This window comes from Scyliorhinus torazame, chromosome 6, assembly GCF_047496885.1.
Source record: "Scyliorhinus torazame isolate Kashiwa2021f chromosome 6, sScyTor2.1, whole genome shotgun sequence".
NCBI lineage: Eukaryota > Metazoa > Chordata > Chondrichthyes > Carcharhiniformes > Scyliorhinidae > Scyliorhinus > Scyliorhinus torazame.
This window is the reverse complement of record NC_092712.1, coordinates 60971348-60997467: the sequence shown is the minus strand read 5'-3', so window position 1 is coordinate 60997467 and position 26120 is coordinate 60971348. Positions and strand designations below refer to the sequence as shown.

Here is a 26120-nt window from a genome sequence, read left to right as displayed (position 1 = left end):
TCAGTAAAAGCATCTGCAGAATTCTCTTCCGCAGATTGACGATGCCATTGATAACAAGTTTAGGTGATCGCTGTCATGATATCCATATTAACATATCATGGTGCAATCACACACACACACTGATGGACAGGTAGATGGACCAACCAACACACACACAACATCACAGCCAATCACCAGTGAGAGCACACGCACTATAAAACAGGGAACACCACAGTTCCCGCTCATTCTACCAGGAGATAGCTCAGAGCACAGAGCTCACAGCGTGCCACTCAGACATACACCATGTGCTGAGTGCCTCACTAAGATAGTGCTAGGGCTGGGTCCACAGGTTAGCTGGTGAAGTACGAACCACAGCCAGAAGTTAATAGTTATTATTGTACAGAATAATAAAACCGAGTTGTACCATCCACAACCGTGTTGGTTCGTTTGTATATCGGAACACCCAACACGACAATCGCCAGCAGTGTCCCGCAAGGGTGGAGGATGTATAGACTAGATACTTTTCTGTGCAACATTGAACAATATCTGGAATGCACCCCTCTCCACCAACCTCAGATTTCAAGAAGGTGTTTGACAGTGTTCACCATGAAGGGTTTGTGTAAGATTCTCAGTGCCTATGTCAATCTCATTGTAAGTTCTTTCAGTGCTTCAAAGGTAGTATCATCTTTGGCAACACATTGAAATTTTTAAAAATTTGTTCATGGGACATGGGCATCGCAGGCTGTGCCAGCATTTATTGCCCATCCCGAATTACCCTTGAGGGGCCAATTAAGAGTCAACCACATTGCTGTAGGTCTGCCGAACCTTGTAGGCCAGATCAGGTAAGGACAGCAGATTTGTTTCCCTAAAGGACATTAGTGAACCAGATGGATTTTTATGACAATCGACAATGGTTTCATGGTCATCATTAGATTTAATTCCAGATTTTTATTAAATTCAAATTGCGCCATCTGCAGTGGCGGCATTCGAACCCTGGATCTCCATTACTCTGGGTCTCTGGTTTACTAGTCCAGTGACAATACCACTACGCCGTGTCCTCCCATGAGGTCTGGCGTGAGGTAGGGCTGCATCCTCTCTCCTTTTCTATTTCTCGTCACCATCAACAGGGGCATTCAGTGAACTCTCTTTCATAAAAACAAATTACCGTGGATGCTGGAATCTGAAACCAAAGAGAAAATGCTGGAAAATCTCAGCACGTCTGGAAGCATCTGTAGGGAGAGAAAACCACTAACATTTTGAGTCCAGATGACCCTTTGTCAAAGCTATAAGACAGAGAAAGTGGGAAATATTTATACTGTGGAGTGAGAATGAAAGATGAGTCATAGCCACAGAAACCCAGGGAAGGGGGGGGGGGGGGTGCTAATAGCCACAGAAACCAAGGGGAAAGAGTGCTAATGGCAGTCCCCAGAGAGGACAAAAGACGTGAAAGGTCAAACGGCAGGGCAACTAACATCAGAGGGTAAACTATGACAGATGTAAATGCGGGGCAGCGGAAGGGGGAAGCAAAGGAGAGAAAGGGTAAGGAAAGGTGGATAGGATGGGTGGGGGGGCGGGGTTAAAATATATATTAAGAATGACAAGAGAGGAAGAAATGTTAAAAAGACAGTTAAAATGAAATGGGATGAAAACAAATGGGTCGAGGTGGGGTAGAGCTAATAACCTGAAGTTGTTGAATTCGATGTTGAGACCGGAAGGCCTAACCGCAAGATGAGATGCTGTTCCTCCAGTTTGGGTTGAGCTTCACTGGAACATTGCAGCAGGCTGAGGACAGACATGTGGGCATGGGAGCAGGGTCTTTTGTTAAAATGGCAAGCAACAGGAAGGTCAGGGTCCTGAATGCGCACAGACCAAAGGTGCTCAGCAAAGTGATGACCCAGTCTGCGTTTGGTCTCTCCGATATAGAGGAGACCACATTGGGAGCAGCGAATGGAATAGACCAAATTGGAAGAGGTGCAAGTGAAACGCTGCTGAACCTGAATAAGTGTTTTGGGCCTGGGATGTTAAGCATGGAAGGGGTGAAGGGGCAGGTGTTACACCTTCTGCAATTGCCTGGGAGGTGCCATGGGTGATGGGAGAGGAGTTGGGTATGGTGCAGGAGTGGACTAGATTGTCTCGGAGGGAACGGTCTCTGCGGAATACTGACAGAGGGAGTGAAGGGAAGATGTGTTTGGTGGTGGCATCACGCTGGAGTTGGCGAAAATGGCGGAGGATTATACTTTGCATTCAGAGGCTTGTGGGGTGAAATGTGAGAAAGAGGGGGCTCTATCCTTGTTCTGGGAGGGAGGGGAGAGGGTGCGGGTAGTGGCGCGGGCGATGGACTGCACACTGTTGAGGGCCCTGTCAACAACTGTAGCTGGGAAGTCAACGGTTGAGGGAGAAGGAACACATTTTCGAAGCACCATTTTGGACAGTGCCATCATCGGATCAAACTCTCTTTCATACTTGGAGGACCTCGACTTATCTGGTGATCTTGCTGCCATCTCTTCAAGATGCACCCACCTCCTGGGGAAGTCTAACAGACTCAGCATGTTTGCAAAACAGACTGGTCTGCGTATCAGCAAGCAGAAAACACAAGTCATGAGCGACAACACATTAGCAGCATCTCCAATTAGAGCTATGGGAAAAGAAACAGCGGCGAAGAGGCGGTTGGGGGGGGGGGGGGAAATGGGGGAAAAGGGAAGCAGTAAATGGCATGGGGTGGAGATGCACAGTAAGGACGTCCTTTGGGAGTTGACTGCACAGATGCCACCTTGAGTCAAAAAAAAATTTCCAGAAGGTATTTGACATAATTCCACTCGAGCTATTTTTTCAGATCAAGCTGTAAGGATTAAGGAAAAATCTTGTGAATAATTAATTGGCTGTAAGTGTAAGAATCGGGAAGTAATTGTCAAGAATAAGAATCAGGAAGTAATTGTCAGAGGAGTTTGGTTAGGCTGAGGAGTGGTAGTACTGAGGAACATTCAAAGAAGCGTTTTGTTGGGTCCACTGTTTACTGATTCACAGTAATGATTTGGATTCAGAAACTCAAGCTAAATTGCTAAAGCTTATACATATGTACTGAATGTAGGAATGAAAAATGGGTGACAAACCTGCTGCATGAATGATTTTGAAACTGGTGAAGAAGGATTGAATACAAGTCCAACCAATGCAGAGCAGCAGTAACCAAAGCCCATTAATAGTGGAATTAAAATCAGGATGCTGTGGTCTAACTATCCACTCTTTCAACTCTAGTTAACATGGAACAAGGGCGAGATTTGGACAAGGAAAATTGTTTTTAAAATGAAAGATCCCTAAGGCTGCCCCCTATTGTATTGTATTCAGAGATTCAAAGAAATGTTTTCTCTCAGAGGGTTGAGAGTCTCTGGGACTCTCTTCCACAGAAGACAGTGGAAGCAGAGCCTTTGAATATTTTTAAGACAGAGCTATATAGATTGTTGATTAACAAGGGTGGGGTGTGGGCAAAGGCTATCGAGAGTGGGCAGGAATTTGGGGTTGAAGATGGAATCAGATCAACCATTATCTTATTGAATGGCGGAGCGGGGCCGAGTGGCCTACTCCCGCTCCTGTTTCATATGTCCCTAGTCATGACCAAAGATGCTTGGGATTTGGGCTTTTCAAACAGGAAAGGAGCTGGCTGAAAAGCGATCTTTGACAGATATATGCGGTACCCAAGGCAATGGAAAAGGTAAATCTAAAGATAAGATTTTGAGAGTAAATTAGTAAAACCCCAACAAGAATTTGGGAAACAGTTGGATGCTGCACTGTGAGCTCTTATTGGTGGAAATGGAAATGAAATGTACCAAATTACCTCCTCCATCCCTAAGTAACTTTGCATCGAGCAGCATTGCTTGATTTGTTTGATGATCCCATGAAGCAGCTTGACGCATTTTATGATGTCAAAGGTACAATGTAAATGAGTTCTTGTTCTATAATTCTGCTTCCGACCAGGTTCCCCAAAGTATGAGAAAAGATGGTGATGATGCAGACAACCTGTAATTTAGTGAGCAATTGATAAAATTTGTGAAACATGTGCATTAGGGAACTAAGGGTTACCAACTTTCAAGTATTAGTAAACAATAAATTGAATATTGTGAAGGAAAGAACGATTTACAATAATAGTCTTTATTAGTGTCACAAGTAGGCTTCAACAGTAGTGGACTCGCCAACACTAAGGGTACTCAAATGGTCATTGGATAGACATATGGACGATAAGGGAATAGTGTAGATGGGCTTTAGAGTGGTTTCACAGGTCGGCGCAACATCGAGGGCCGAAGGGCCTGTACTGCGTTGTAATGTTCTATGTTCTACATTAACACTGCAGTGAAGTTACACCACGCCGCCTGTTTGGGTACACAGAGGGAGAATTCAGAATGTTCAATTCACCTAACAGCACGTCTTTCGGGACTTGTGAGAGGAAACCGGAGCATCCGGAGGAAACCCACGCAGACATGGGGAGAACATGCAGACTCCGCACAGACAGTGACCAAAGCCGGGAATCGAACCCGGGCCCCTGGCGCTGTGAAGCAACAGTGCTAACCACTGTGCTACCGTGCCGCCCATGAATTATTCCTTGTGAAAAATATGTAATGACATTGCCAAGCATCTCTATTGGACCGAGCTGTATGTTTGAGAAATTGGATCAGAGAAAGGAGATAATCACTGGAAGTAAAATACTAGTGTCAGCCGCAAAAGTGTGAAGGTACAGAGCTGTTGATATCACATTTAGGATTCTGGTTGAGTTGAGGTTATTTTTTTTGATGCAACACTCTATTAACCAAGGAGTAAGATTAATGGTGTCCATGGCATTGTTTGTAGGCTTGACAGATGGCCTACCGTTTGATAAAGACATGATATGCTTGTGACAGCATTATTATAGTTCGCTGTGCAGGGACAGAAAAGCATTGATTTTGATAGACCACCGCCATCTTGATCAATTACACATAATATATAGCATACCTAAATAATCCCAGTGAGTGAAATGGAGTGAAAAAAGCATGAATTCTTGTCACCATTTATATTTTAAAAAGCCAAACACTGAAGATGATCTATTTGCACTGGTTAAAGTCTATTACTGCTTATTGACGAGAAATGAACAGATGAATGGAGTTTGGGATTATTTGGAGCCTACTGTGTGCTGAAAGAATAGATTCTCTGGTTTGCCAATTAATGCAACAGAAAGGTTTATTAGTTTCTTTCAAATAAAGTAAGGCTGCCAATTGACTTTTTTACTAATCACAGTTAATCCTGTGTAAAAATTTTAATTTGTTAACCTTGTTCTTAATTGTGTATTTGATTGATACATTTACTGCATTCACCTCCTTAAAGTTTGTTTTAAAAGCCAGAACAGAATCTCTTTAATTCACGTAGTATTTGGAAGTGGGTCACATTGAAAAGTGTTAAATAACATTTCCTATACTGATTTCCATGTTAAATTGCTCTCACTTGAGTTTTCACAGCTGTTGACTCATACAAGTTTCAATATTCATTTTATGACTTGCACGTCACACAAAATATCGCTCAAATTGATTCCAGGAATACAATTTGGCCAGTCATTTATTTTCTGAATGACTGATGTACAAATTGAGGGTTTAAAAAATAAAATGAAAAGTTTACATTTACAGTAACATGTGTGATGAATGTAGGAATTTAAGATGTATTGTATTATAGGTATTTGGTGCAATAAGGGTTAAAAGCCTGGGTTAGTGTGCGTGTGTGACTGCTGCAATCATGTTTTAAAAGAAATCCCAGTTTGAAAGGCTGGGAACCAGGGGTACAATTAAAGCATCACAAAACGTTTGGGTTAATGGGAATGTTGTTTTGGTAACAGGGATTCCCTGAGGAGTTAATTAGGTTTCTGCTTGGTACGATGATGTCATTACTGGGTGGAGCCAAGGTATCAGACATTTTGCAGGAAAAGCAGGTTCAGTTGTGAGCTGAATGAAGCTGTGACCAGAATTGAAGCAGTTTTTTCTCACTGCAGTTCAGTTAGAAGAGATCAACAGTCATGCAGACTTGGCTGAGAACAAGGGGAGCTGAAACAGCTTCTGAAGAAATGCAACCAGAGTTTCTGCATGGGTTTGACAGGAGTCAGATCTTGTTTTTAAAGCCGTATCAAAAGGTCTCTCTTTCCCAAAGAACAAAGATAGCAATTCTCAAAGAACATAGACAGCAATTAAGGTAGCAGTCACACATGCATACATTATCCATTCTATTAGTGACAAGCCTCAGTTAGGAGTGCTATTAGGGGGAGTTGAAGGAAATTAAGATGAGATGGAATGAAGAATGGGTGGGTAGTAGAAGTTGGGAGAAATGCTATGGGGTGAGGTGAGGAAGGAAAGTATCAGAATGAATTGAGAGATTGAGGAGTGTGAGTGTTAGCAGAAATTAGGGGGACAGAAAATAGTGGTCAGAATGAACTGGAGGGTTTCGAAGAAGCGGAAAGAATGTCAAACTGAAGTGGGGTGGAAGAACAGTGTGCTGTAGTGAACTGGAAGCTGAGAAAGTGTCTATGAAAGGTTTCAGTGGGGCACTGTGCCTTGTGAACTGAGTCTGCACGAGGCAGAGTGCTTTTCTAAAATGCTGAGGGGAAGGGATCAAATGTGGAAGAGTCAATATTGAGGTATCCTTTGAGAGAATGATTGACTAAATGATCTTTTCAAACTCTCCAGTTCAGTATGGAAATTATCATCCCCATTCGACCCCACCCCCAAATACAGCTAACTCTCTCTCTTCAACCATTCAATTCACCCCGACCCTTTTCAAAATACAAATGGCACTTTCATTCATTTTTCTTGTTATTTTAAATGTTTCCCAGTTATATAGTAATAGCAGTGCTTAAAATGAACCAGTAATTTAATTTTTAATTAACAATTGAAAGTTTTCTGTACTTGCGTTCCCACAAGATTTCATAGAATTTACAGTGCAGAAGGAGGCCATTCGGCCCAGAGAGTCTGCACCGGCTTTTGGAAAGAGCACCCTACCCAAGGTCAACACCTCCACCCTATCCCCATAACCCAGTAACCCCACCCAACACTAAGGGCAATTTTGGACACTAAGGGCAATTTATCATGGCCAATCCACCAACCTGCACATCTTTGGACTGTGGGAGGAAACCGGAGCACCCGGAGGAAACCCACGCACACACTGGGAGGATGTGCAGACTCCGCACAGACAGTGACACAAGTCGGAATCGAACCTGGGACCCTGGAGCTGTGAAGCAATTGTGCTATCCACAATGCTACCGTGCTGCCCATAAGATAAGTGAAGAAAATTATGTGTACCTACAGTGTAAATTGTAAAGCCCAACAGCTGCCTATTTAGATATCTGTGACCTGGCTGCTTATGAGTTTTATGGGGTCAGCTTTTGTGGAACTGTTGGTCAACAACCTCTAACGTAACTTGACACAGTACTGGATTAAGGGGCAAATAATGAAAATGCTTTTGGTGTTGTTCCTTTAACTATATTCCGAAAGTGAGCTAATTTAACACTGCTAGTTGATGGCAAGGCAATTTGTCAATAAATTGATTATCGTGAAACTTGAAGGACTTATTTTGGACAATGACATAGATGAAAGAGTGTGAACAGAGCAAAGTTCAACTGAAGCAATTGATTATTTGACACTCTGTTGACTTTGCTGAATAGATGGAGGTTGTATATGTGGTTCTAATTCTGTAGATGCTGGAGTTACTCGTATGTCTCTCAAGTAATCATAAATATTAAAATTACACTTTAAAGGGAGCAATTAAAAATATTTATTTTTCTTTACTTTTTTTTCTAGTAGAAAACCACTCTGCACCTCCAGATATCACCACTTATACAACAGAGCACTCAATACAAGTTGAACGTCCCCAAGGAACAACACCAAGAGCGGTCCCAAAGTATGGAAATGCTGAACTAATGGAAACTGGTGATGGTAAGTTTTGCATTTCATTCCATGCGCTGTCCATTATTCAGTGTTTTAACAAGTACTAATGTTCTCAAAATTGATTCTGAAATTCATGAACAATATGGATGTAGGGTTAAATGCTTAAACTAGCAGAAGTAACTGCAGTAACTTCAACCTCCCATTAAGGTTTATGATGGATTTGTAGATGACTGATGAGCTGTTTCATAAATAAAATCTTCTGGTTAGTTGTCACATCAGCAGAACTTTGCAAAACATACGTGAAATATAGTAAAACACTTATTGAAGTTATGCCAACGATGTGAATGCAAGCCATGTTTCTTACTGACTTAAAATTAATCTATTATAATTAAAGTGCAACTATGAAGGACCGAGGAGGTGGTGGCATAGTGGTATTGCCATTGGACTGGGAATCCAGCGATCCATGGTAATGTTCTGGGGACTGGGGTTCAAATCCCACCATGGCAGATGAAAATCTGGAGTTCTCAATTGTACTAAAACCCACCTGATTCACTCATGTCCTTTAGGATGTGTGACTTGTGTTCTGAAATGGCCTATCTAGCCACTCGGACCAAGGCAATTGGGGATTGGCAATAGATCGTGGCCCAGCTAGTGACATCTACATCCATGAAAGATTTTAAAAAAGGTTAGGGCAGAATATTCCAGAGAAGAATCCATAGAAACTCTACAGAGCAGAAGGAGGTAATTTGCCTCATTGAGTCTGCACCGACTATCCGAAAGAGCACTCAACACCACCTAACCTACACCTCTTTGGACACTAAGGGGCAATTTAGAATTGCCAATCAACCTAACCTGCACATCTTTGGACTGTGGGAGGAAACCGGAGAACCCGGAGGAAACCCGCGCAGACATGGGGAGAATGTGCAAACCCTGTACAGTCACCCAAAGCCATAATTAAACCTAGGTCCCTGGCGCTAATCACCGTGCCACATGCATTATGGCCTCCCACTGGCATGTTTTCAGGTGGGGGTGTTTGGCTGTGTTCTGAATGCACCTTCCTTGACCATCAAGTCTTGGGGTGGGACTCGAATCTGGAGCTTCTGCTCAGAGGTAGCGATGCTACCACTGTGCCACAAGACCTCCTTGGTCATCACCATCAGTGGTCCCCTTTCCTGATCGAGGAACACCCATTATCACCCCGCCTCTCCTCCCCCCCCCCCCCATATTCAGCCCCCTTTCTCCACCAGGTGCTTCTACCCCAGAGTGCGGTGGATGCAGGGACAGTGAGTAAATTTAAGGAGGAGTTAGACAGATTTTTAATTGGTAATGGGTTGAAGGGTTATGGAGAGCAGTAAGGACAGTGAAGCTGAGGCCAGGATTGGACATTGAAGGTGTTTAGGCTCGGGAGGCTAAATTGCCTACTCCTGCTCATAGGTCATGTGTTCTGGGGAGGAGATGCTCTGGCTGATTTTTCAATCCAGCTCTTGGTCTGCAGCATTGCAGGTAACAGATGAGGAACATATCAGCCATGATAGAATGGCAGAACAGACTTGATGGGCTGAAAGGCCTAATCCTGCTCCGATATTTTGTGAAGCCATGGTCCTTCTCCTGCTCCTGCTTATATTAATAATAATCTTTTTATTGTCACAAGTAGGCTTACATTAACACTGCAATGAAGTTACTGTGAAAAGCCTCTAGTCACCACATTCCGGCACCTGTTCGGGTACACAGAGGGAGAATTCAGAATTCTCAGCTGGTACGGGAATTGAATATGATATATATTTAAAGGAACAACATATATATGTATGTAGTCTATATAAAACACACTGATACCCATGTTTACTTGCTGATTGTTTGTATGTATCTGGACACAAGCGCATAAGAAATTTCATCCCCTAGTTCCATCAGCTCTTTCAGTCGAGAATAAACTGATCCATTCTAAATAACTAGCTTTCAATTGACTGATGGTGGTGCTCTGGGCAATAACAACACATTTAGTCTGTGTTAAGAGCTAGCCACTTAGACCAAGTTTGTTGTTTCTTTCTGTGAAGTGACACGGCAATTGATAATATCCCCGTGAAGTGATCTCCAGTGCCATATTTTTGCATGACAATCGTTGTAAGTGATGGGAAGAGATCTGGGGCAACAAAAATAACAGGAAAAGTAGCGACTTTGCTAACTTATTTCACATTTCAATAAGTCTAACTTATCAGCCGGTGCAATGCCCCATTTCTGACATTTTCAGCATCTGATATCAAATCCATAGATTCAAGACCCCAGGACCATCAGCCATTCAAAAGTGCCGCGCATAACCACGTGTGTTCTTCTGTTGTTTCTTTGCTCTGCTGATTGACCTCAATTCAAAGACTACGCATTTTTCTTTGGATGGAGGAGGTGAGGACATGGTGAGAATCCGAACTCTCACAACTAACCGTGTCTTGTTCAGCAGGTACAGTGTTATTGAGGAAAAACACAGGCAAAAAAGAGGTAATTTAGAACACTCGTTTGCCAGCCGAAGCAGTTTAATTGGGAGGCAGCTCGTAATTGTAAAAGGAGCTCGCTCGTGGGTGGAAAAAAAGGTCCAGTTTATAATGGCACAAAAGCTGCTGATTAACAGTCAAAGGTTCTGTCTTCGAGACTTGTGTGGTGAAATAACTAAAATGTTGGGTCTGACAAATCATTGATTCTCTTTGTTGAGAGTGTATGTGTGATAGGAGAAGCCAATTTTCCTTAATGTTAGCAGACTTCAATTTGATCTCTTCAGGAACTAATAGAGCACTCACTGCTTCTCTGAATTACGCTACAATCAATAAAGGACAGAAACGTGTTCTGTATAGCAGAAATCTGCAGCAATCCATTCCACAGTTTATTGCTAGGACTCTTGAGGGTTTGTTTTACAACCACCAGAAACTGGCTGAGAACGCTTCACTGTTATCACCATTATATAACTTCAGCAATGTCCAAGCTAGTGGCCCATAACATCTTGGTTCTCCAGCGAGCATTTGTGGGGTATCCCAATGATGCGCTGGGGAATCCCTCGAGGAGCCTCCCACATAAGGGTTTACCCAGTAATTGTACAGCAGAGCTAACTTACCCTGGATAATTACACTTGGCTGGGAACCATCCAACAAAGTGATTTAAATCACCAACTACAGATGCTATTGCCAATTTTACACCAATAGCTATTCTGGAAGACTTAAAAGGAAATAAAGCACTTCTAATTCTAGAGTAATATTTTAAAGACCAGGGCCTGCCCTGCATGGGACACCACCCCCACTCCCACGTGGAACCATATACCATCCCAACCAAGCAGTCCCCCTAGTTTGACACCAGACACCCCCTTCCCACCGATCTGACACCTCTGACCTCCCTGTACTCTTTTTATCACCCCCCCCCCCCCGACCCCTGTGCCTCTCTAACATGGTCGCCCCCCGCCCCGCTGGCCTGACCTATTCTGCTCCCCCTTTCCGTATCCAACTCTCTCTTCTCACCGCCCACCTCTTTCCTGGTTAGAGTCCCCTGTCCCCCCAATGAGGCATAGAATCCCTCCAGTGCAGAAGGAGGCCATTCGGCCCAACAAGTCTGCACTGATCCTCTGAACGACCACCCTACTCAGGCCCATAACCCCACCTAATCTTTGGACACGAAGAGGAAGCATGGCCAATCCACCTAACCTGCCCATCTTTGGGCTGTGGGAGGAAACTGGAGCACCCGGAGGAAACCCACACAGAAACGGGGAAAGTGTGCAAACTCCACACAGACAGCCACCCCCAAGGTTGGAATTGTACCCGGGTTCCTGCCGCTGTGAGGCAGCAGTGCTAACCACTGCTGCCAGGTTTCCCGACCAGGTCTCCCCTTTTGTTCTAACTATTCACTGCCATCCTTCCCACCGCGCCCCCCCCCCCCCAATCCGAGTCTCCGCTAACATTCTGACCCACCACCCCCGCCATTCCTTCCGCCAATGTAGCCATATTAAAGTCCATTCACAGCAAATGTTTAATGAATCAAATTGTATTCCATGAGTACTTCAAGTAAATACTGGTGCACGTACCGGATGGTTTAGAATGTTTTCATATGGAAGAAGAAAATGATTCATGCCATGTTGACCAGGAAAATTAGTGATAAATGGAAGGGAGAGACTAGATAGACCAAAAGCATGAAATGCTGAGAACATTTCCATAGGGATATGGAACCAAGATGAACAAAGGAAGTACAAATCATCCATGGTCTAATTGAGTGGAGGAATGTGCACCTACAGGTGTTCCTATGTCCATTGGAAGAGGTAGGTAGGTTCTGTAAAGATAGGAAGAAGTTTATGGCTTCAGGTGTTTTCAGAATTTCATTCTTTTTGACCTATCAAAAATGATGCTTCGCTATGTTTCACCATCAACCATTTACAATGTGAGAGATTAATTAGATCTAAACACCATCATGCAGGGTGACTTAAAAAGTTTGTCAGGGACAGAATTTCCATCAGAGTGAAGAGGAAAGAGCCAGTCAACTTGACCAGCGTATTATTTTTTTTATGGACTCTTCATATCCATTTTACATTCTACCTGCTATGTTTGAGCACATTAGCAAGAAAGATGTCTTTTAGGATTCTAACTTTATTTTTAATGTAAAGCAGGAAGGATAAAGTCACAACACTGCTGTTGTTTCAGACTAGCAGAGCCTGAATAGCAGAACAGCTCTCAGTGACTTTGTGGTGGGGTAGATGTTGAATCTTGTGCTGGTCATTAGTATGAATAAATATTCCAGGAAATAATGTTCGTTGTTTCCGCAAAACAAGGATGTCCGTGCGAACACTTCTTTTATCCTGCCCCCAGGAGCATTGTATGCTTTGCATAATAAACTAATTGGTATGCACAGAGGGCAGTGAGATCGCAAGTTAATCATCAGTAGAACAAACCGAGTTACCATTCATATTGACATTGTCCATTTCCACATGAATCATTCAGATCCCCAAGGTTTTACATCAGAGTTTAAAAAACCATTTGGTACTAATGCCTGTTATTTGTCACAGTTGCCAGCTGTGTTTAATTTCTGTGTAATACCAATACAATTCTTTTTCTTTGAAAGTAGAAAATAATATTGTTTTGTTTTACTTTCAATATCAAGCAGTTTCAAAAATGCCTTCATGGGCAGGGGGTTGCTGGGCGAGGGGAAATAAATTACAGTGAGGGGTATATCCCCAATATTTGCACAGAGCAGAAAGCCAATATCGCTGTTCCACCCCCCTCTTGTACAGTATGTAATCCAATGCACTGTTTCCTCGCTTCAGCTCTGAAAAAGAGTCATTCGGGCTCGAAACGCTAACTCTGTTTTCTCTCCCTACAGATGCTGCAAGAGTTTTTCCAACATTCTCTGTTCTTGTTTCAAATTCCAGCATCTGCAGTATTTTGCCTTTGTATTATTGCAAGAACAGTGTTGACCCACTTTACAGTTCTATTTACAAACTTTTAGTAGGTACTAAATTCAATCGAAAATAAGAAACTGAAACTATAAATGTTACTGATGTTTTGTTGATCATCATTCACTGGATCTTGGTGTGAAGTATGAAGATAATTAAATACAAGTGTTAGTGATGGTTAATCACTTAGGCCTGGATCTTCCGAGGAGCGGCAGTCATTCAGCTTGCTGCTCCACTCGTAGATTTCCCTGACTCGATGCTGCCCCACGTTTCCTCTGGTGTCTTCCCAGCCCACCTTTTCCAGCAATATAGATGGGAGAATCCCTTGGAGTTGGAAAACAGGGCATGCACCCTTTTTCATGGCATATATGCTCAGTTTAAATGCCAAGTCTGAATGTGGGTGAATGGGTAAATGAGTGAATGGGTACGGTGGTGGGTGAGTGAGGTGTGTCGGCAGGACCTCTCAGGTCTGGCAACAGGGGGATATTTGGGTGGTCGGAAAGGGTGGTCAGATCCTGGTGTTCATTGTGGGGGGTAGCTAAGTCAGGTGATTGAAGGTTAGCACAGTTGGGAGAGTTAGACAGGACTGGTTGGGGGCGAGGTAGTCAGTGGGTGTAGTCCGGTGGTTGGGGGTTAGCATGGCTGGGAGAGGTCGTCGGGAACTTGGTTGAGGGGATAGCTATAAAGGTCATTTATCAAGGCAGAGTCCTGGGGTGGGGGCTTAGTGTGAATGATTGGCGATTAGGATGAGCGATTGGCGGCGAGAGTTAATTCTGTACCAACCAAGGAGTTAGACTAGGAATTTTCTGACTAACATTTCCTGGGTTACGATTCAGGTAGGTACCGCAAATTGAATGACGACTCCAATTCTAGCTCCGAGTCAAAGGCATCTTTTTGGGAGGGTCCCCGGGGAGCAGGGGAAATGTCTGTTGGAAGTTCAAACTGGGCAATTCCCACAGAGGCCAGCACATCGGGACTTGAGTGGGGTGGTGACACACATCTTGGATTGTAGGTCTGGTGTCCAACAATCAGAAACTAGAAGATCTGAGCCAGTGTCGGAGAGTAGTTGTGGCAGAAACTGTTGGATCCATTAAGGTTAATGGAAATAAATATTTGAAGCAGGGTGAAGTCATGGCAATGGGGAGAGAGGCCAGCACAGTGTTGGATTTGAATTACTTTATCAAAGTTTTAGAACAAAAAGAATAACAATGGGTCAAATGGCCATCTTTTATCCAGTAAATGTCAATGGTTCCAGGATATAGAGTTTGAAGTACGTTAACGATGAACTTTAGAAGGACATAATTTCATTATTATAGCCCCTTGTCATTGTAAATATCTCCAAGAACTTCCTGTGCATTGTATCACTTTAAGGCATTGTGCCTCTTGCTTAATAGGCAACATGCCAATGATTTTGCGTGTGGCAAGATTCCAGAAAATGAGCAGTTAATCTGTTTTATTTAACGTGATGTTGATTTGGGGCAGGAACTTGTACATGGAAGAAGTTTCAAATGTGTCCCTTGAACTTGAATGCTGAGCTAAATTGGGTAGAGGTGCTCTTGATTTAGCCTCACATTTGAAGAACAACACCTCTGACATTATACCTTTTCTTCCTACTCTGTATTAGCAGCTTAGATTATACGCTCAAGCCCTCAACTGGATCTTGAACCTGAAACCAGAAACATCAATGATTGTTCACAGGGTTATACTTAAACTTATGCGTTGCCAATCTTGTTGGACCTCTCTTGGACAGGGATAGGGGAAAAGGAGTAAAACATGAATTACAATCAGTCGGTTGATTATAGAGTGGAATTTGTGGTTCCACCAGTAACTCAGGAAGTTTATGCTGTGTGTAGTTCATATAAAGGCCAGGAATATCCCAGCTTTAATACACAGGTTGGTGATGTTGTCTAATCTCAATACCCTTGGTATAGGCAGACAGAAATTGGCCAAACTTTGAAATTGGACAGAAATTGGCCAGACGTAAGAAAACGTGCATGAATCACTCCGGGCTTTCGTGGAGCAAGTCCAGAGTGATTCTCCATTTTGAAGGGGGCTAGCAGGGCCCTAGAGTAGTCCTCGCAGCTCCGGCTGCTGATACGGGGACCTGCATTTCCGGCCACGGGTCTGCGCATGCGACCAGCGGCCACCTGTGGTGGCGGCCCCACGCAACATGGGCAGACCCACACAGCAGGCCGGCCCTGTAAATATAGGCCCTCCACAGATCGTGTGTACCCGTCGATCGGTGGCCCGCAATCGCGAGCCTGGCCGTCCTGGAGGCCTCCCCCCCCCCCCCCCCCCGCCCCCCCACCGGTGATGGATCCCCCCCACCTCTCCTTGATATGTAGTGGCCGATGTAAAATATGCGTTTGTATAGTGTTCGCTTCGGCCGCGGTGCCCCATGCAGTTGAATAGCTGCCAGCAAAAATGTGCAATAATACTTGAGGGAGACACGAAGGCAGCATTCCCAATTACCACCTTGTCAGCAATTCCAAATCATGATTATGTTGTTTTAGGATGTAATTGAGAATCAGGGGTGGTTGTATGACTGTTCCCGATCTGGCTCCTGTACTTTCTCATAATAGCAGGATTAAGATCAAAGATGGTGGGGTGTGATGCCAGTTCCAAGGGATTTTTAGGCTTAGCCCCTTCTTACCCCCATTAGTTTATGTGGTGTGCTGTTCCATGTTGTATCTGAAGAGTGTCAAGTAGGGGTTGATGCATCTTTTAACCATCAATCTGCCTAACTTTTCTCACAACAGTTTAGTATATACTACTGTAATATCATTTTCTGTTGACAAAGGTTTTACTGATGGCTACACTGAAGTTAACTGTGAAGTAGCATTGAGAATGCTCTCAGTTGCCCAGAGTATGCTGATTTATCAAGATATAATTGACTGAGATTTTACTAAGGAGTATGTTTTTTAGTGACCGGCAAAGCCAGTTTTCTCTCATAACAGCCTTGGGCGCAAACACACACTCTTCCAATATTTCAAACTGTTCAGTAAAAATCACTACAGAATAAGACATTTTGTTCCAGTCAGAGGACAATACTCAGCTGAAGATATCTTGATTTTGGATTTTGCTGAAAGCTGTAAAGACATGTTAATAATCAAGCACAGCTGTGCCAGCTCTGCATATCTATCCACTCTATGACAGCGGAAGACGTTGTTTTTCAGTAACTCAATTCATTTATCGATCTCTTTCACATAGGAGTGCCAGTAAGCAGCCGAGTCTCTGCAAAGATCCAGCAGCTTGTGAACACCCTTAAGCGGCCGAAACGCCCACCCTTACGCGAATTCTTTGTTGATGATTTTGAAGAATTACTGGAAGGCAAGTGTGACCTTATTAGTGTTTAGGTTTTATTCGAAACTGAATTTACATTCAAAAATACATGTGCCTAATGCATAATAAAATTCTTAGTAAGGCATACACCTATTCGAAGGAATGCTATCCAAACTTTTTCAACACCAAGTACTCCCATTCAACTATAGTCCTAGTTTCACAGTAACTTCATTGCAGTGTTAATGTAAGCCTACTTGTGACACTAATAAAGATTATTATTATTATTAGTCCTGTCCTTGTTGGCTTACTTTGGCTCACAGGCCCATCACACTTCAAATTCTTTGTTGGCCTTGTTCCTCCCTGTCTATGTAACCTTCAGGCCCCCAATCTCTGACACCCCTGACCTCCCAAAGCACTCTATTCCTCTGCCCACAGCTGTTGTGCATCCCCTCTCCTGTTGCACCATCACTGGAACGTGGCCTTCAGTTATCGCAAAACCAGCACCGGAACTCTCCTCTTAAACTCTCCACCTTGCCGCCTCCCTCTAAACCTTTGCAACCCTCCTTAAAGCCTACTTCTTTCTAGTCACCTGCCTTACAATCTCCTCCTTGACTTGGTGCTCATTTTTGCTGATTATATGCAGTAGAAGAATGCACTGTCCAATTTGTCATTGAACGGCACAGACTGTCTGGCCTCCTATTTTTGTTGAGTATATGTACCACATTTTGTTTTGTGCACTAAACCTCAGGAAATATTTATTATCTTTCAGTTAATGGCCGTTTAAGGGCCGCATCTCTCTGCCACTAGTATTTTACCCCCGTCTGGGCCGCATCAGAGGTACCCCTTCCCCAAGGTCATCCCACCCACCCCTCACCACATAAACCCACCCCCTCACCGGCTTTGTCGAATGTCCCAACCTTGAACTTACTTGGACTCCTCAACATGGTTGGGCAGTCTGTAGTATCAGCTGACAGATCTCTGAGGCTTGAAATAGCAGACGCCTCACCTTATAGCACTTAATGCTAGCTCCCCTAGCCATCGAGATTATGCACAGGCTCCCCACTGACCTTTTAACCGGGGGCGATGGGGGAGGGAGACCAGTGACTGAGGCATTCTGTAAAATCCAGTCCATGAAGTTTACTGTAATTCTAGGAAAACTCTTCACCAAAAGAGCAATTGAAATTGTTACGATTGTGAATGAATAATTTTTGTTGGACAAAAGACCAAGGGATGTGCAACAAAGGCAGGTAAATAAGCAGCTGAGCCATTATCACCATCTGCAAGTTCATCTTTAAACCCAAAACACCTTCACTGTCGCTGGGTCCAAAACCTGGAATTCCATCCCTAAGAGCACTGCGGGCGCACACACCAGGTGGGCTGCAGTGGTTCACAAATATATCTCACTGCCACCTTCTCAAGGGTAATTAAGGAAGGACAATAGATGCCAGTGAAGACTGCTTTTCATGAAAGAATTTATAAAAATCTGCTTGAATGGTGGGACTGAATCAAAAAATTGAATGGCCTACTCCTGTTTCTATGGCCCTAAGTTATCAGTTCAGTGACGATGACAGATGACAGGGGACTGGCATTGACTTCACTGTGCCCTGTCCACCAGGGAGAATCAGCTAAGGTTTCTTCTGGACCTGATTGTCCCACGGCATCTAATCCTGATCCCTTTCTTGCCTGTGTGGTCTGGGTCCACAGAAGGAAATCTATTTATCTAATGCATAATCAGGAAGCCCTGTCGATATTACATAATTTACTGATGATAGTGATTTGAAAGGAATATGATCTATTTCAGAAGCACACAAACAGAAATTATAATTGCTTCAGTGGAAAGACTAACACTGTCAACTTTATTATAGTTCAACAGCCAGACCCTAACCAGCCGAGACCGGAGGGAGCACCGATGCTGGCCATCAGGGGAGAGCAGCTTGGTGTAGTAACCAACTGGCCACCATCCCTGGAGGCAGCTCTTCAGCGTTGGGGTACCATCTCTCCAAAAGCACCTTGCCTGACCACCATGGACACGAATGGAAAACCGCTTTACATCCTTACGTACGGTACTTAGACACTTTTTTGTCGAGGTCTTTTGTTGCATATCTCATTGCCCGGAGTAATATGATCAGCCCAAAAATCAGATTTGCTGAAGTCTGCTTTCCCTCCAAAGACACGAGTCATCGGTCTTGCCTGATCCATTGCTGTGACATTGAACAGTTCAACCTTCTAGGAATGTTAATTAAGGATTTCTGTAGTAACCCAGACCATTTGGAACTCTATTCAAAGTCTAAATGTTAATTTTTCTATGTTGGGTCATTTTGTACTGAGATTGCTTTATACGTGTGATGAGGTCTATAATTCTGATGAATTATTTGCAGTTATATAAGCTAAGCAATGTTTCATTTAATGAAATTGCAGTTGCATCTGACTTTGCCTGTAGATCAATTTCCATTTAAAACTGACACTGAATCTGAGATCTGTTGTGAGAGTTTCACAAAATGCTGTGAAGTTCTGAATTCTAAACTTTTTAAAAGCATATGCTATTCAATTTAAACTGATATTTAAAACTTAATATTTTTCAATGTGGATCAGTGTCTTCTCCCATCCCATTGTCTGAGTTGCACTCTCAGAATCTGTCATGAACAGTAATATCAGACTGCATACATTGTGCCCAAGAGGTTCAGTGGAAATATTCCCTGCCTGTACTTATCTCAGGTGACAATTCAAGTGATAGTTTGCATACAAACAGCCTCGGATTCCAGGAAACTATGAAATTTTGTTTCCGACTTGAGAACCCAGATTACACCTTAGTGACAAAATGATGGCCGTTGCTACGCTACTGATTTTGAATAAACATGACCCCCCCCCCCCCCCCCATGATCTAACAATTGCTCTGGCAGGGATTTCCACTTTCCTGATGTGACCTTGATGCCAGGGGATCCCTAGTGTCCAACATCAATGATGGCATCAAGTGGGTTAAGCAGCCAATCACAGGCAGTGAAGCAGGAAATGAAAACCACCTGTTGCCCTTCACTTTTTAATGATTTGACAGAGAAATAAAGATTAGGACGTCCACATTGGAACCAGGCATAAGCTAAAATCTCGTAAACTTTAAATTCATTCTTCTTATTTAAAAAAAAATAATAATCTCTGCATTCTTTTTACCCTAATAGAGAAAATTGACATTCCACAAATGTAACATTCAATTTTCAGCTAGAGGCATTGCTCAGCAGTGATCATGAGCTTCGTACAATGTTAAACACCCAGGCGCACTTCATTCAACAGGGCATAACTTATTCAAGGGTTTTGACAGCGAGATTAGCCTAAAGAGTGAAAGTTCACATCAATTTCAGTGGATTTTTATCAGCAGGGGCTTCAGCAGGACTCCCTGTGGAAGAACAGGGAATCGTGGGCAACAACCGTGCATGTATAGATGCCAGAAGTTGCCGTTTCACCATCATTCCACCTGCAAAACCTGGGCCATCATGCTCCATGTCCTCTCTCCATACCTCTTTCAAACACTTTCCTATTTCAAAACAAGACGTGGCTGTATTATTCTTTTGCAGGCAGCATGAAAGTTGTTTCGCAAAATGTAATGCAATAAAACGCTGCAATCTGTCCAGCCACTTTAAGATGAATGCCTGTTTCCGTCCAGCAGGTCGCAACATTGTTGCCCAGTGGAGCATGTTGCGACTCCGCTGCTTGTTACATTGAGCCCCTCTCTCCAAGGCCAAGTGAGTCAGTGTCCCAGGGGAGAGCGCCATTCATCCATTAGTCAGCTACAAGCGATATGTTTAGCTGGTTCTTGGCTTGGTGGAGTTCCTTGTTTGAGGCCACGGGGTGGTGGTTTGGGGAGGGGGGGTGGGGTGGTATGAATAAACCATTGTCTCTTAAGTGGGCAGGTAAGGAGAAAAAATACTGGGTTTTCTCAATTTTCCCCCCCAGCAGGTGCATCATCCTTGGGCTGAGAAAGCAGCAAGCCTGATGGCACAGTTTATGAAAACTCCTCCCAGCTGTTAACCCAGCAAATTGAAAGATGTATGTGAAAGTACACAACTGGTGGAGATTGAAGGGGAAGAGAAAGAAACATTACTGAAGTGGAAGGACAACAGTTATGGTTGAAGTTAGATTAAACACTTGATGTTAAGATGCAAAAGTAGATAGAGTTAATGTCTTGAAACTAGTGTATTTTACCGTGTAATAAAAACAAAGTGCTGGAAAAATTCAGCCGGTCTGGCAGGACGAAGAAGGGTCGTATTGGACTCGAAATGTCGACTCTGTTTCTTTCTCCACAGGTGGTCCGCGACCTGCTGAGTTTTTCCAGCACTTCCCGTTTTCATTTCAGATTTCCAGCATCTGTGGCATTTTTGTTTTATGTGGCTTCTATTTCGCCATGTTACCTGAATCTCTGACACCAAAGCATGTTGCCAAATGTCATTGATGATAAAATTCATTGCTGGTTTAACGAATTGTAGTGCGTTTAATCACATACAGATGATAACTCATCATTTGATTAGCATATATATTGCTGAATAAGAATCTTGATACCTTGGCCTCATTTTTTTTTATCGCAGTTATATTATCACAATTTATAGCTAATTGCACATGAAGGTATTACTTTCAGCTCCATTTGTAGTGGTTGAGACTGATGTTTTCATGTGGATAGTGGTAAGAAGACATTTTGTCATAGAGGTTTAACATTCATTTGACCTATGAAATGTTAGTTGTATTTTGACATCAATTGGGAAGACGAGGTTTTGAATGTCATGAAAGCTTTTGTTCTCCTTTCAAATACTTAACTCTAGTACGTAGAATATGGGTAATTATGACATCTTCTTTGGTGTACAATTAACATCCAATTGTTTGCAGCTATTTCTAGACTTCCTTGTGGATGAAGCAATCACTATGTCATGGTAAGGGAATAGCAACAGGAGTGTGCAGAGCTGATTTGAGGCTGCGAGATTTAAATTAGTCACGGTCCTGCTTTTGTGAAATTGATTTCCTGAGTGACCTGTCTTTCTTTCTAACTTTTCTTCAAGATTGTGACCTATATTTTGTAAGATAAATATATTTTATTTATATAGAGATATATATATATATATATATATATATATGCTAAGACAGCCACTCAATCAAAATTATCGTGAAGGCATTCGTTAAAGTAGGGTTTCATCCTGATAATGTGTGAACTTTAATAGTTTATTAGAGAGTGTGTTCAAATTGCTGGCAGATAATGATCGTACCATTTTTTAAAAATGCAACCTGTTTCTTTGATGCATGACTGAGAAATGCAAATATATATATACATATATATATATATATATATGTATATATATATATATATATTGCTTAGCCCCTCATTTCAAGATTTACTGCAATTCAGTTATGTCCTATTCGGTTATTATTATAAATTACTATTATAAATTACTATTAAGCTATTCTGCTGGTAGGGATACTGGATCAGTGAGTGTTTAGATATTATAACAATATGCTCAAAAATGATTGGGTTCTTTTGTGAGTGAGCACGTACAGCTAATTGTATGACATTAGTTTGTTAATGTCTTTAGGTGACACATAGTAATTGAGTCCCATTTTGATTACGTGCAAATGTGATTCACCGCCATCTCTTGTACAAATCCAACTTCGGAAAAATTAAGTTTATTTAATGACAGACATGCAAGGCAAAGCCCTTGTGCAAAGATCCCAATGGAATCTGTCCAGAATTCTTGTAGAATCACAGCATTAACCTGCCTTCTATTGATGAAAGGCATTATCAAACGCATGGGGCTCAGCTTTAACCTAAATAACAAATGGTTTGGGTCAGCTGGGGGAGTTGAAGTCTCAGAAATATGCTTCCGTGACCAAAACCCATCTCCAAATTGATTATTTCTGGCTCTAACTGGGGCTAGAAGGTGTGCAAGTGACTACCCTGTGTAAGGAGACAAGTTGGGACTTCAATGTGATGATGAGATTGCAAGTCTTATTCCCCTGCTGATGGCCGAGTTTCCCGAGCGTTTGGAAACCTGATAGCTTCATCAAGGCAAGGAATTGGTGGACTCTGGAGGTATGCACCTACAAACCTACTTCCTGGATCCAGGTGCCTGCTTGAAAGCATTCACAACTGAAAGCCCCCTCTTCCAAACAACCTCTCCCTCTGTACCCTCCAATTCTGCCAACGTACCCCTGATTCCTCCCCATTCCCGTGACCTCTGATTTTCTCCAGTGCGAGACTCCACACTCCTTCGCTCACCCCCAGGATGGACAGCCGACGCAATCAGCCCCCTCCCTTTCACGCTGCTGCCTTCAATCACCTGTATCCCATGTGACTGGAGGCCCAGCCTATCAATCAGGTTGACTTGCTGTTGGGGATCTGATTAGAGACACGCTGCGTAGTTAAAACTCCACAGCGAATGGGGGAAATTCCCAATTGCGTGTCTCCCCATGACTTTGAAATTGACTCACTCCCTGCAGGTCAAGCCAGTAAAATGTCTGCCCAGTTAGGGGTGGGCAGCAAATGCTGACCTTGGCAGCTATGCCCCGATCCCATTAAAGAATAAATTGAAGTAATCACAGCTATTCATTGTTCACTTCAAGGTAGTAAAATGTGTGATTTTCAGTTGAACTGAAAGCTGGTTATGAAGCAGAAATTTTTTAATTCTTTAGATTGAGAGATTATATTGCAATTTTTTAAATTTACTCTCTCACTGCATTGCTGGCAAGGTCAGCAGTTATTGCCTATCCCTAATTGCTCTTGAGACAATGATGCTGAGCTGACACCTTGCATAAGACCATAAGGTACAGGAACAGAAGTGGATCATTTGTCCCATAGAGTCTGCTCGGTCATTCAATGAGATCATGACTGATTTGATGTGATAATCTTCAACTCCACTTTGCCGCCCTATCCCCATAACTCTTGATTCTGTTACTGACTAAAAATCCAGCTATTTTGGCCTTGAACGACCCAGCCTCTATATCAGGGTTTTTCAAATTGGGGATTGCGCACCATAGGTGGGTAGTGGGCGGGTGTTTGGAGGGTCACGGAGAAATCGGTCGCCGCATTCCCAATCACGGGAGAAAAACCAACGCCGCGACTGGCTTTTAAGCATGTCGGCCATGACCGGCTTTTATATATGAACAATGGAGTCTTCCCAGCAGAAGCGGCGGCAGAGAGCAGGTCACTCGCCTGGCACCTACAATGACGTCATGCGCCCTGTACATCCGTGCTTTGAGCGCAAAATCACAGAGGAGAGATTCCTACATTTTGTAGCTGCCAGGAAGCAAGCAACAGGACTGTGCGAAGAACTGAAGATGGGTCATTTTGTAATCGGGAAGAGAAGGCCAGAGATGCAAACAGGCCAGCATCTCACAACTGAATCTGCTGTAGAGAGCTTCTCAGGAGAGTCCACGGCAGGACAAAGTGCTGGTGTGAGCAGTATCCAGAGCTCCATGGCCTCTGGTGAACAACCCATTAAGAAGAAACTGAAATCGGGAACAAAGCAATATAAAAATGATTTCTTGAGATACAAGGCAGGACTCTCTCAGCCCGGGGACGGGCCGGGGAATCCCGGCGCGAATCGCGCCACGCTGCCCGGACGCCGGGACGCGATTCTCCGCAGAGCGGACAATTGGCGTGGCGCCGGTCGGGGGGGAGCCTCCAATGTGGCCTGGCCTGCGATTAGTGCCCACCGATCGGCGAGCCGGCCTCTCTGGCTGGGGGCCTCCTTTCTTCCGCACCGGCCCCTGCAGCCCTGCGCCATGTTGCGCCGGGGCCGGCGCATTAAAGAGAGCCGGTGCGCATGTGGCGTTGGCGCCGGTGCCACTGCGCATGCGCAGACCCCGTGGCGCTCAGTTCACACCAGGATCAGCAGCTGGAGCGGCATGGTGTGCTCCAGTGCCATGCTGGCCCCCTGTAGGGGCCAAAAATGCTGATCCGGAGGCCATGTTAACACCGTCGAGAAACGCAATGCGGTTACTGACGGTGTCAACACTTAGCCTCAGGATCACAGAATCCCGCCCATGGTTTTTTAATTGTGCCAAGGTAAGTCAGGATGCAAAGCCCACATGTGTTATATGCAGGGAAGTACTGGCAAATGAAGTTGCATACTAATTATATCTTACCTTGCAGACATCTTTTCAATTCTAAATGAACTGAACCTCAAATTGAAAGGGGGATGATGATTGCTTTAGCACTGGAAAAAATAGATCCTTCCAAAAGTCATTGAAAGTTTGGCAAATGAGAGTACAAACCAAACCAGAACAGGATTCTCCCAGCCCTGGGCCGCCCCAACGCTGGCATGCAATTCTCCGCAGAGCAGAGAATCGGCGCCATTGGCGCCGGCATGGTTGGCATGATGGCGGTCGCGGGCCGCTGTACGGGGCCGGCCTGCCAATTCCCGAGCCCGGATGACCGTAAGAAAAGAGCCGAGTCCCGCAGGCGCCGTTCTAACCTGCTCTGGGCCGGCGGGACCTCGGCGTGGAAGGGTCGGGTGGCAGCCTGTTGGGAGGGGAGAGGGGGTCCAACCCCGGGGGGGCCTCCAATGTGGCCTGGCCCGCGCTCGGGACCCACCGATCGGCTGGCCGGCCTCGATGGCTGGGAGCCTCCTTTCCCAGGCGCCGGCCCCTGTAGACCTGCGCCATGTTGTGTTGGGGCCACGCGTTGAAGGAGGCCACTGCGCATGCGCGCGTTGGCGCCACTGCGCATGTGCTCATTGGTGCTGGCGCAACTGCGCATGTGCGGATCCCGCGGCGCACATTTCGGCCGGGATCGGCAGCTGGAGCGGCATGAACCGCTCCAGCGCCATGCTGGCCCCCTGTAGGGGCTAAAATGAGTACTGGGAGCAGCCTGTTCACGCCGTCATAAAACGCGACGGTGTTTACGATGGCGTGGACACTGCCGCAGGATTGGAAATTTCCGCCCCATGTTCCCCACACTGCTACTACACGTTGAAGAAAACAGTGTTAGTCAGGGAACTGTAATAGACTGGCAAGCTTTTTTCAGTTGCATCTGGCTACATTGATCAATAATTTCTGTTGTTACTTTACAGAGGAGAAGTTTCTGATTTTGACAGAGAAGTGGTTGGTAAAAGGTTCTTTTGTGTTTGAGACCCCAGAGTCGATTATTAACTTACAGCTGACTCCAAATGAAGAGTCTGAACTTCTGCACCTCACCTGTGACAGCACATTAAAAATGCCACAAGTCCATTCGACTGTCAGCATTCTGGAATAGCATCTCCAAGGAGTATCCAGTGCTGAGTAAAGTGAGCATTTTGTTGCTATTGCCCTTCACAGTGACCTATATGTGCGAGGTTGGAATTTCCGTCCTCGCAAAGATGAAGACAGCACAACGGAACCTGGTGAACTCTGCACCTGATATGTGCATTGCCCTCTCCTCCTGTGAACCTGATTGGAGTGAGATCATGAGGACCAGGCAAGCTCACCTGTCGCATTAAAGGTAAGCGAACATGATGTAGGTCCCGAAGGTCAGCCGGCGTGGATCCCGAAGGTCAGCCAGTGTGGGTCCCAAAGGTCGGCCGGTTGGCAAAAGTGGGTCCCAGGAAAAAAAA

General features: G+C 44.2%; 1 protein-coding gene across 7 annotated transcripts in view; it reads left to right on the top strand.

The window, feature by feature from the left end:
* Positions 1-26120, top strand: part of LOC140424813 (disco-interacting protein 2 homolog C) — an 803805-nt gene that overhangs the window by 499370 nt on the left and 278315 nt on the right. For 5 of the 7 annotated variants that reach the window (XM_072508265.1, XM_072508266.1, XM_072508263.1 and 2 more), the window contains 3 exons: positions 7779-7913; positions 16486-16605; positions 18423-18620. In XM_072508265.1, coding sequence (XP_072364366.1) covers positions 7779-7913; positions 16486-16605; positions 18423-18620 — 453 coding nt within the window. The remainder of the gene's footprint in view (positions 1-7778; positions 7914-16485; positions 16606-18422; positions 18621-26120) is intronic. The other 2 variants (XM_072508262.1, XM_072508267.1) reach the window with 1 other exon arrangement.